At 42.2% G+C, this 12,070-nt stretch overlaps 1 protein-coding gene across 1 annotated transcript; it reads left to right on the forward strand.

Annotated features, from left to right (window-relative positions):
- The first annotated feature begins 874 nt into the window (after positions 1–874).
- Positions 875–11,371, forward strand: Xkrx (XK related X-linked). Its single transcript, XM_057760314.1, has 3 exons — positions 875–1,215; positions 5,506–5,774; positions 10,626–11,371. Exons 1-3 carry the CDS (start codon positions 881–883, stop codon positions 11,369–11,371), a joined length of 1,350 nt encoding a protein of 449 aa, XP_057616297.1. The 5' UTR covers positions 875–880.
- Positions 11,372–12,070: the final 699 nt, after the last annotated feature.

Consider the following 12,070-nt stretch of genomic DNA (forward strand, 5'->3'; position numbering starts at 1 on the left):
TGGCTCGTTTTGTTTTGCCTCAGCTGTCCCTCCCACTCACCCGGCCCACGCCACCACCACCCCGCCCAAGAGATCCAGGTGCCATAGGTCCCAAAGCCCAGGACCCGCGGCACTTCTCAAACTGTGCCTTCCTTAACAAAGTGACTCTGTGAAGAAACCGCTCCATCCTCTTCTGTTCAGTACTGCGCGCTCCGCTTCTTTCTGGAGAGACCTCGCTAGGGGACAGTGGTGGCATTACTCCGGCCCCCAGACAGGCGGTCTGGGGGGCGGGGCTTGGAGAACCTTCCTGAGAACCCTTGCCTCTCGGCAGGTCCTGAGAGCTCTCTGGTGCGCAAACTCCAGCAGACAGACGCGCTAATAGGCACAACCTAGCAGCAGGTTGGATGGATACCTAGTTGCTGAACTAAATCCTCCAGGCTGTGCCCCTTCTGCCTTGGTTCAGTTCTCTGCTGATTTGAGAGGCCACACTGATGAGAATTCCCCAAGAGAAGCTACTGACTGTGTGATGCGCCACCCCAGGGTGGCTACTCCCCTGCCTGGGGTACTGTGAAAGGAGCCTCGGTGGAAACAGCTGTTCCTTGACTTTCCACACTCCTGGAATTGGATACCAGCCTCAGTACTGGAGGGCTTGTCCTAGCTTCTCAGCATCTATGTTGATGATCGCATTAGAGTGAAGTTCAAAGAGATACTTCTGGATTCGCGATTTCAGACTCTCAAGCTTAGAAGAGAGGTGACTCCTGTTCTGACTTGTTGGGCTTCGTTCAGGAACTTGACTTGCCACTGTCCATCTGACTGATTCTTGGACAGCAGTGGCCACGGGGGCTCTATTGGGGATGGATGGGGAAGAGCTCTGACTCCAGACCCAACGAGATCCTCCACAATGGACAGAGTTTATGAGATTCCCGAGGAGCCAAATGTGGTTCCGGTTTCATCTCTGGGAGAAGATGTCATTCGTGGACCTAACCCACGCTTTACCTTTCCGTTTAGTATCCTCTTCTCCACCTTTTTGTACTGTGGGGAGGCTGCGTCTGCCTTGTATATGGTTAGGGTTTATCGAAAGAATAACGAAACCTTCTGGATGACATACACCTTTTCCTTCTTTATGTTTTCATCCATTATGGTTCAGTTGACCCTCATTTTTGTCCACAGAGACCTGGCCAAAGATAGACCACTATCATTATTTATGCATCTAATCCTCTTGGGACCTGTTATCAGGTGAGCATTTTTAAATCTCTCTGTACGGAGGAGGAGGAGGAGACTAATCTTTGTACGACTGATGCTGTGTTTCTAATCTAAGTTTTCCGTTTGTGTTTCTAATCTAATTTTCCCATTTCTTCTCACTCGACTTCCCTGTCTACTGTCCCAAGACTTTATCTGAAATCATCTTGGAAATCACCATGGTGACCTTGTGGCATGTATATGTGTTCAAAAACCATGAGCAATGTCATTAATATGACTTGATTAGACAATTCTTACTGAGTTTGTGTTGTGGAAACCGGTATGGGACCAACGAATGTGGTCATGCTGTGCTCTTGGGCATAGCTACAGAGGGATTTTTCACTTTGCTAGGAATGAAAGCCAGGGTGGTGGGCATACGAAGTGCTGTTCCACTGAGCTATAGTCCCAGCCTCCAGAGTCTATAATTTGAACTCTGCCCTTTAGATGCTTTCTGAATGGATAATCATTCATTCTTGCTCCCACTCTGTCCCACATTCAGTTTTCACAAGTTGAACTTCTTGAGCTGGCCTCTTTTTTGCCATTTTCAAAACTTCTGGAGTTCTGTGACATCTGGAAAGTACTTTACTGTAGTAGGTGGTAGCAAGCAACCCAAGGAAGTTGTCTTTTCTATGTCGGTAGATCAATCTCTCTTGCTTATCTCACATTGTGTTGCTACAATAAATGCACACCGATTGGAAGGGCCAAAGGAAGAATGCCCACCTCTGTCTGGAATTAGTAGCAAAGGGCATTGGTATATCAGGTGTTCACATTCAGACTGCTGTGAGCAGCGTGAGCATGTGCTTAATTGCAGGGAGACGGGCATCGGTGCCCGCAGACTCACCTGGATGCTATGGAGTTTCATGGGAGAGAAACATTGCATAACTTATGAAGTCAGTAGGGAGGAATGGACCAAGTTTGTCATGACTGTAAGAGAGGCAAACATCTGCAGTCAGCTGAGGAATATGGGTCACAATGTTGATGTTGTAACTGCAATAGGAAGATAGTGCATCATTAGAGATCTTGAAATGGCCTGTGAAGCTTATCAAGAATGGAACCGCCTTTGATAAAATTTATTACCTATCTATACATCTCTATAATTCTGTTTGTCAACTGTATTTTCTTAAATCTGGGAAATGTCAGTCAATATTGTAATGTTCCATTCCAGAAAATGTGGGATATCTTCACAAAGCAGTGGCCTAAATTAGCTCAAGAATCTAGTCCTCCTGTTATTCAGCAGTCCTGTGATCTCAGTGACATCTCTTAAAGATGTCTTGGGACTCAGTTCCCTCAGCTGTAAAATAAATGCATTGGACTGGACCTTGTGTTCCAAATCCTAGTGCTTACAGGGGCTAGGAATATGCTATATAAACAAACCAAGTGGGCCAAGCATTAGAAAATAGTCTCACATATGTTGATGAATGAAAACAACGTCTCAGTGGTAAAGAAATGGAATACCACAGCAAATTGGAATCTGGGACGTGCTTGTCTGGGAGGCAGCCATTTTAAAATTATAACCCATTGTTTCTAGGTTGGAATTCAGACTCAGTATTGCCAGGTCTAACTTTTGAGGAGAAGTTAGTTCCCAATAACAGGGTTTTGTGTGAGATTCCATGGAAAAAAAATGCAGTATGGGCCGTACTAATTGCGTACTATCCAGATGTGTCTCAGCTGGCCCTATGTAGCTTTTGGGTTAGGTGATCTAAAGATACTTTTCCGATCTAAGTGTTTCAAGTTGACTGTAAAACGAAGACTTTATCTTTAACTTGGAACCGTGATGTTTCAAGATGTCACAAGAGACTCAAAACAACCATTATTTTTGTTCCTTTTCAAAATGCAATATACTGAATTAGCAGTTGAAGAGGATGCAAATTTAGCAAGTACCCAGTCCTTGATTTTTACTTCCTTTTGTTTGTTTGTTTGTGGTCTTATAAGCTGTTTTTGACTTTGCTCTGCCTGGAGTGTTGTTCACTATTTTTCAAATTTGTCCTTGAGCTTGTGGTACACATGGATTCAAATGCATTTATAACCTCAGTTACTCTAAGCCCACATCAGGAAGAATAATTCTTTTTTAATTTAAAATTTTTATATATTTTTGAGAATTTCCTATATACATACTGTATTCATATCATTTCTGCCTCTTTCCCCTCCAACTCCTTCTGTGTTCACCCACTCCCTTTCAAATTCATGACTCTTCTTTAGTTACTATTGGTATATCAATTATGTATATATATATATATATATATAAACTTGTTAAGTTCATTTAGTGTTGCTCATATGTGTATCTGTTTAAGGCTGATCAATTGGGATTGACTACAAGGTAACCTATAATGTGGTCCTGTTTCTGTTCAAGACTGATCCTCCCTCCCTCAGCAGCCATTCATTGCCTGTACTTCTTCAGAAAAACAATTGTCAACCCAGAAGTGGTACTATTTATATGCTTGTTTTCATGGTCCATTCCTTTCTTCATTAAGTAAGAGTTTGATTACTACTATCAGGCAAAGGAAGCTGTTTCTAGGGCATGGCTCTCTTACATGAAATGCAAGCATGCTTCTGGAAATGAAGATGTACTCTGGTTTACTGTAGCTCGGGAGTAAGGTAAGAACCCTTTCTTAAACTAGCAAAATAGCCACAAGAATAGAAGCATAAACAGAATACCTCGTGCCACTGCCCCAATATTTTGTTAAGCAATAGTATGGGTGGGCTTGAAAATGGTTAGATATTTCCCCCTAACTAGTGAGAGTTGCAACTTCTTTCTTTCCTTCCTTTTCTCGTCTAGGTCTTACAGTTTGTCTATCAAAGATGGAAATTTCAGGGCTGGGAAGATGGCTCAGTGGATAAAGCACTTACTGTGTAAGCATGAGGATTTGAGTTTAGGTTCCCAGAACCTTTGTACGGCTGAACCTGGAGTGCCAGTACTTCAACAGTGAGATGGGAAGCAAAGATGAGAAAATCCCCAGAAGCTAGCAGGCCAGCAAGCCTGGTGCACACAAAGAAAACTACCTCAAACAAGGGGGATGGCAAGGACCAACCCCCAAGGTTGTCTTCTGATATCTACATACACAGATTGTGGCACATGTATGCTTCTCTCTCTCTCTCTCTCTCTCTCTCTCTCTCTCTCTCTCTGTCTACACACACACACACACAAACACACACATATGCAGACACATGTGCGTGCATGCACATGTGCTCAAAAGTGGAAATTTCTCCTGTACATTTTGGAGTAGTACACCTAAAAAATATTCCAGGGGACCCCGTGGAAAATGGTAGCCAGTACTTATAGTCTAAATCATCCTATTAACAGCCGAAGTCTAGAAGCCACATCAACCCTGAACTTGCCTTTTATCTGTTTTCCTGGTAAATCACTCCCAGTTATCCTCCCGTTCTGCCACTTCTCACTTGCCTTTTCTTTCCCATTCTCATGCTTTCATTTGCTCAGCAAATGTTTATCAAATGCCCACTATGTGGTAAGAGCTGGCAGCAAGAGAAATGGAGCCTCTGCCCTCAATCTATTGGAGAAGATGTCTTAATTTCCACTACAAATATTCTTGTCAAAAATAGTCAAGTGTCCATTTTTTTCGGGGTAAGTGGGAGGGGAGCAATAACTCAGGTGTAACAAGACAGCGTGTACTAGCTGCTTTTCACTTCTGTTTACCGCATCAGAGCTGCCAGGGCTTGTGATTTTGATAGGGCATGTGTGGGAGGGTCACAGCAGGAAATAGACTGTCATCAAGACTTCAAGGGTAATGTGCTCTGGTAAGGCTATTTTCTTCATAAAGAAATAACCAGGTTTAAAAGGGATCTGTCTCCAGCAAGAGGCACACAAAAAAGAAATGTTTTCTTATAAAAGCAGATCTTAAGAATCTCAATTACGAAGCTGAATGCATTTATTAAAGAGTGTTTGAATTGAGGTCTTGTGAAAACCAGTGCCTTTTGAAGCCTTCATCTTTATCTCAGAACATACTATTTCTTAATACTTTTGTATTTGAGACATTTTTTTTTAAGAAACACAGGCACATTTTTGAGGAGATAAAACAATAACTTGACTACAAGAAAATATTTCTGAAATGGTGTTCTTAGGCCAGTAGGTGACCAGAGAGGAAAAAAAAAACTTAGTTAGACTCAAGTGGCTTGGACAAGGTATGGCTAACCCTTTGATTCATGTACAATGGACAGAAGAAATGAAATGCCAAAAAAGTAATAGAACCTTCACCAGATATTTCCCTTTTATGACACCTTCCTTTCTTGGGACAATTTTAGCTAAGTTCCCATGATGCTTTACTCCCGCAGATGTTTGGAGGCCATGATTAAGTACCTTACACTGTGGAAGAAAGAGGGGCAAGAGGAGCCCTATGTCAGCCTCACCAGAAAGAAGATGCTAATAGATGGCCAGGAGGTGCTGATAGAATGGGAGGTGGGCCACTCCATCCGGACCCTGGCTATGCACCGTAATGCCTACAAACGTATGTCACAGATTCAAGCATTCCTGGGCTCAGTGCCCCAGCTGACCTATCAGCTTTATGTGACTCTGATCTCTTCAGAGGTCCCCCTGGGTAGAGGTGAGTGGGGTCAAGAGAAGGGAGGGCTCTGTTTAAACCAAGAGTCTTGGAAGTTTAGGCCTGAACTGTCTGATAGACTGGTTACTAGCCTTGTGTGCAATTTAAAGAAAAAACAGACCAAAACCCATTGAAAGTGCATTTCCTCAGTAGTGATAGCCACATTGCAAATGCCCAGTGCTGTGTCTGGTTAATAAGGCAGCGTTCTGAGATGGCGTAGGTTTAGGATTCTTTCATCATCACGGAAATTCTATTGGACAGCACTTGAACTTAGGGAGTCAGACATCTCAGACCTGCCAGGATTCTTAAACTGGGACAAGCTATGTTTATACTCAAAATTTTACAAACACACCCTTTGGCCACAGCAGCCATCAGAATCAAAGAAAACTTTCCCTTGTCTGGAATGTGTACATTGTGTTGCTAGTTGCTTAATTTGTTTAGAGATGGCCACCTTTAGAGAAAAAAAGTTCTTAAATATTTCTCAATATTTTTTTTTCTTTTTTTGTTTTGTTTTTGGTGATTGGGTCTCACCTTATATTCCAGGCTGGTCTGGGAACTCACCATCTAGCTAGCCCAGGTTGACCTCTAACTCATGACAATCCTGCTGAGCTTCCCACATGCTAAGACTATAGTATAGACAAGAACCAGCATGCCTGACTTGGAAGGTTCTTTTGAAAATTCCCTTCCCTCCTCAGACCTGAGTCAATCAGAGTGTGGGAAGGCCAGGAATCTGCATTTGTATAAAGGACCCTCATTGATCCCATCTAGTTTAACTAAAGAACCACAGATTTAATCATTTTCTCCCATTGTAGTGGAGAGACAGAATAGGGGTGTGGGATGGATACAGGTCAATCAGGCCTGGTCCAAGATCTGCCCTTGTTTCTCTGTGATCTCTGAAGGAACTTACAAAGCAGTCACTGCTGTAAGTTCCTACTGGTAAAAGGATGGCTCCCTAGATGAGTAAGACCTCTGGCAGAGGATGAAATGAGTCAGTATTGTCAGTGCTGACATCAAATGTTGTTACTGAATTTTACCAGCCCCATTTTGCTTCATCTGGTTGGACAGATGCTGCTTCAGATGTGGGCACAGCTTGGGCCATTTCTTTATTAGTAAGTACTGATCCTATTTGACAAAGTCCTCTGTCTTAAATAAATGCAAGGGGGCAAGTCTATCTCCTTTTCTCCATTAACGATTGATTACGAAGTTCTGTTGCTTTGGAAGTTTTTTACAAGTATACTATGTGACAGTAGTTTGAGGAAAGCATTGTCTGGAAATGATGCTGCTTTTCTTCCTGAGAATTTTGGGAGCTGGGCAATCATCTAATTAAAATATGTATCCATTACGAAAGTGTTGAATGTGCAGACTGATTGATCTACAGGTAATTGTGCCCACACAGAAAAGTCTACCCCAAAAGGGGCTGAGAAATCCACAGAGTTGTGACTTTCTAAATTTTCTGTAAAAAGTTTACATCTCAATATACTACTATTTTTTGTTTTTATTATTTATGTATGGTCTTTTGAGATAGGGTTTCTTTGTGTAGTCCTGCCTGACCTGGAACTCACTCTATAGACCAGGCTGGCTGTGAACTCACAGAGATCCACCTGCCTCTCCTTTCAAGTGCAGGAATTAAAGGCATGCACCACCACTGCCTGACTAAGGGCTGTCAGATATTTGGTAACATTTCAGGCCATGGAGAATAGAGAGAAAATAGAACATCACTCATCCAAAGTCATCCTTGTTAACCATTCAGTATGTGTCCTTCTAGACTCCTCTTTACTATGTACACATACTGGGCTGTGGGTATAGCTCAGTAGGAGAGTGCCTGGACAGTGCCTGCTAGCATGTTGAAGGTCTTAGATTAATCTCCAGCACTGCAGGGAACAAAAACATGTATATGTATATACATATATATATGCCATATAGTTCATATGTGAAATACTCAATTTTACATATTAAAATATTCATTGTTTACATTTTGCCTTTCTTGCCATATTTTTATACCAATCTTCTAAATAGATTCATTTCCAAGATCAGTTTGCAGATTGCCATATCTTTTACATTTTTAAAAAAAATATATATGAGTTTGCCTGGACATATGTATTTGTATCACTTGTATGCCTAATGCCTGTGGAGACTAGAAAAGGGCATTAGATTCCCTGGAACTGTAGTTAAAAACCACCATATGGGTGCTAGGAACTGAACCTGGGTCCTCTGGAAGAGCAGCAAGTGCTCTTAACCACCACTCACCTATCTAGCTGTTGAGATTTATTTATATTAAATTTTAAATTATGAGTATGTATTTATGAATGAGTCTGTGTGTGGTATGTGCACATGAGTTCAGGTACCTTTGGAGGGAGGAGGCAAAGGCATCAAATGGCCCTGCGGTGAGTTACAGGTCACTGTGAGCTGCCCTTGGGGTGAGTTACAGGTCATTGTGAGCTGCCCAATGAGGTTGTTAGGAAGAAAAGTCAGGTTCTCTTCAAGGCAGTAAGTGCTCACAACTGCTGATCTATCTCTCCAGCCTCCATTTTCTCTATCTTAATAAGCAATAACCACAAAAGAAAAAAATACCCTGATTTTAGATTGAGTTAAATTAGTTAGGTATGGGGGTTTATATGAATAATCAATTCTACGTTGAATGGTGAGAATAGAAACATGGATAGCTTAGAAAACTAACAACAACCACTTTGCAATTCTCCATTTAGGCCTTTGGGAAGAGGGAGGAGGAGGTAGAAGAAATAGAATTTACTAGCTTCTAGACATTTCTCTACATATTTGGCATGTAATTATTTCATCTTCACAGCAACTTTATCTATGAGGTGATTATTATCCTCATTCTACACAAGGTAAAGTGATAGACACAGAAGTTAAGTAAATCCTCCCCGAGGTTCTATAAGTAGCCTATGGGAATGACTAGACTCGGTGTCTTGTTTGGAGCCCATGTTTCTGACTATAGCAGTGTTCAATCTCTTATGGTTAGTTTATTTGTAGAGGGACATATGGAAATGTTTTGGCACTTATTGCAAACATCAGGTTTTCATCCTTTGATAGCACAACTATCAGTCACAGAGTTTGAATTTCAGGGAAAACATTGCCTACTTGGCTAGATGTCCATTATGATCAGCTTATCAAAGAGCATCGTATCTTTCGAATAGGATCAAGAGTGATTTAGAAAGACAAGGGCAACCACTTTCCCATTCTCCATTTGGGGTCTTTGGGATTTTAATACTCTACTCAATACTCAGGAAGATTTTAGAAGGAAACCCGTGCTTCCTTTTGGATTTTCATGGGAGAAGGTCTCAGTTTTCTCACAGCTGGACATGTATCTTTTCAGTTCCAGCTTCCCTGGGTCTCCTGTTTTTGTGGGATTAGAAACGTATATGTTTCAGGTCTACAATGTGAAGTTTTGACATATGTTTATCACTTCATGGAATTACTATTTGTGCATGTGAACACTTCCAGAAAAATTACAAGTGTGAAGTAGAATGCCAACTTGTACATCAGAGCTCCCAAACTTAATCATTTTGTGACAGAAGGTTTGTTCCCTTTGGCAAAAAACCCTCCTGTTTTCCCAACCCCTTACCCTGGTACCATTGCCCTACTCTGTTTCTTTGAATCCAATTTATTTCTGAGATTCCACTTATAAATGGGGTAGTACATTATTTTTATTTCTGAGTCTGGCTCATTTCACTTAGCACAATGTCCTTGATATTCATCCATTTTATTGCAATGATGCAATTTCCTCCGTATCATTGTTGAGTGACACCCACTGCATGTGTGTACCATTTTCTTTACCTCTGCACTCATCAATGGACATTTAGATTGCTCCCATATGCTAGCTGCTTTGTGTCTTGCTGCAGTGAATAACATAGCAGGGCAAATATATCTTTGAGATACCGACTTTCTTTATACATGTAACCAGTGGTGGAATTGTTGGATCATATGGTAGTTCTGTTTTTCATTTTTTTAGTTACTTTCATGCTGTTTTCTATGATGACAGTATCAATTTATATTCCAAATATGTATGAAAGTTTCATTTTCTCCATATCTTTGTTAGTTTTTTTTTAATCTGCATCCATCCTAGCAGGCAATATCTTATTGTGGTCATTCTTTTCATGCTACACAAGGGTGCTACCACTGAGATATACTACCAGCCCTCACTGTGGATTTCATTTTCATTTTTCTAATGGTCCGTGATAGTGAGCATATTCTTCTCTATCTGCCACCCATTTGTATGTTTTTGTAAAAAAATATGTGTATCCAGGTGCATGCTGTTGGTTGTAGCGAGCTGCATGAAGCCACACCTGATGGCAATGTAGAGAGCTGCGTGGAGTCTCACCTGATGGTGCTGGCTCCCGCCCTCCGCGATCCCGAAAGCGAGTGCTCTCTGTGATAATCAACTCCTATGGCTAAAGCCTGACTTACGCTATTATCATGCAATGACTGTCAGCTGCTTGCATATGCGTGGACCTATGGGCAATGCCCACCTGGCAATCTGGGGTTGGCAGCCCAGGCCTACTTAAGGGCTGGAAGAGAGAGAGGGGAGAGGAGAAAGAGAGAGAGAGATTTTACAATTGTCAAAAGGTCCTGAATAAAACTGCAGTGAGAAGAGCTCCGGTGGTCGCGTCATCCTTGCTGGACGAGGGTGGGCGCGACAGTTGGTGTACATAGTGTGATTGTAAGTCTGTATATATATATATATATATATATATATATATATATATATATATAACCCTTAAATAAGTCTACTTTTACTTGAGGTATTCAAGCCCTGACCATCATCTCTGGACCTGTGGTTCTGAATATAGGCTTCACCACAGACATCAACTGATTGTCGCATTCCTTCCTTTGCAGTTGTCCTAATGGTTTTCTCCCTGATATCTGTCACCTATGGCGCCACCCTCTGCAATATGTTAGCTATCCAGATCAAGTACGATGACTACAAGATTCGACTTGGGCCCCTGGAAGTACTTTGTATCACCATCTGGAGGACATTGGAGATCACTTCCCGCCTTGTGATTCTCGTGCTCTTCTCAGCCACCTTGAAGTTGAAGGCTGTGCCGTTCTTAGTGCTCAACTTCTTGATCATCCTCTTTGAGCCCTGGGTTACGTTTTGGAGGAGTGGCGCCCAAATGCCAAACAATATTGAGAAAGATTTCAGCCGGGTTGGCACTCTGGTGGTACTGATTTCTGTCACCATCCTCTACGCTGGCATCAACTTCTCTTGCTGGTCAGCCATGCAGTTGAAGTTGGCAGACAGAGACCTTGTTGACAAAGGTCAGAACTGGGGACATATGGGACTGCACTATAGTGTGAGGTTGGTAGAAAATGTGATCATGGTCTTGATTTTTAAGTTCCTTGGAGCCAAAGTGTTACTGAATTACTGCCATTCCTTAATCGCCGTGCAGCTTATCATTGCTTATGTGATTTCCATTGGATTCATGCTCCTTTTCTTCCAGTACTTGCACCCTTTGCGCTCACTCTTCACCCATAACGTAGTAGACTACCTCCACTGTATCTGCTGCCGCAGGCACCACCCAGAGAGGCCTGAGAACGCAGAGCCGTCCGGTGAGGCTGAAACAAGACAGAGTATTGTCTGAGTTTTTTTTTTCTTCTGAACATTATAGGGTGGGTTTAGGGTTGACAAGAGCAACTGTGAAATTGAAGGAGACGCCTATGTGTGTGTTCTTCCAGGTTCGTTTTCTTGACTCTTTTAGTAATCCTATCGAAAGAAAGACTGACATCCAAATAGGTTTTCCTTTTTTTATGATTGACTGCTATGTTTGGGTGCCAGCACTAATCACTGTTCGTTAGTTCATCCTCCTCCCACCCAAGTCAGTTGGAATAACTTCCGGGTACCTTCCTCCGGCTCCGCATTTCCAGCTTTGCCCACATCTGTTTGAGTTATCGTTGTTGCGTCTCCCTGGGCTGATCTGAACTCGACCAGGACACATCTGGACTGACCAGAGGATATGACAGCTTACTAGGAATGAGCACCTCCCAGAAAACAGTCTGAGCCTTGTGGTACCTTTACCTGTGAGAGTGGCTGGGATATTTTGATTCCAATGAGAGACTGTGGCTCAGAAGAAGACCCCATTATGGAAAAAAGCTACTCCCCAGATAAGCTAACACTCCATTAGGATTTTACTAGTGGTCATTCAGCAAAGACTTCTCTTTTTAGAAGCCTTCCTAGGCACCCCTTTATAGAAGGGTATGCAGAATAGGATTCTTTCAGGGAATAAATCAGAATGGCATATTTTTTTCAAGGCAGGACTCAAAGTCACTCCGCAGCTAAGAAC

Source organism: Chionomys nivalis, chromosome X, assembly GCF_950005125.1.
Source record: "Chionomys nivalis chromosome X, mChiNiv1.1, whole genome shotgun sequence".
Taxonomy (NCBI): domain Eukaryota; kingdom Metazoa; phylum Chordata; class Mammalia; order Rodentia; family Cricetidae; genus Chionomys; species Chionomys nivalis.

Bases quoted from the DNA above. Each gene is read 5' to 3' on its own strand.
- Xkrx (XM_057760314.1), top strand. From the start codon at position 881: ATGGACAGAGTTTATGAGATTCCCGAGGAGCCAAATGTGGTTCCGGTT. The intron at 1,216-5,505 runs GTGAGCATTTTT...TTACTCCCGCAG, and splicing joins CTCTTGGGACCTGTTATCAG to ATGTTTGGAGGCCATGATTA. The intron at 5,775-10,625 runs GTGAGTGGGGTC...CTTCCTTTGCAG, and splicing joins AGAGGTCCCCCTGGGTAGAG to TTGTCCTAATGGTTTTCTCC.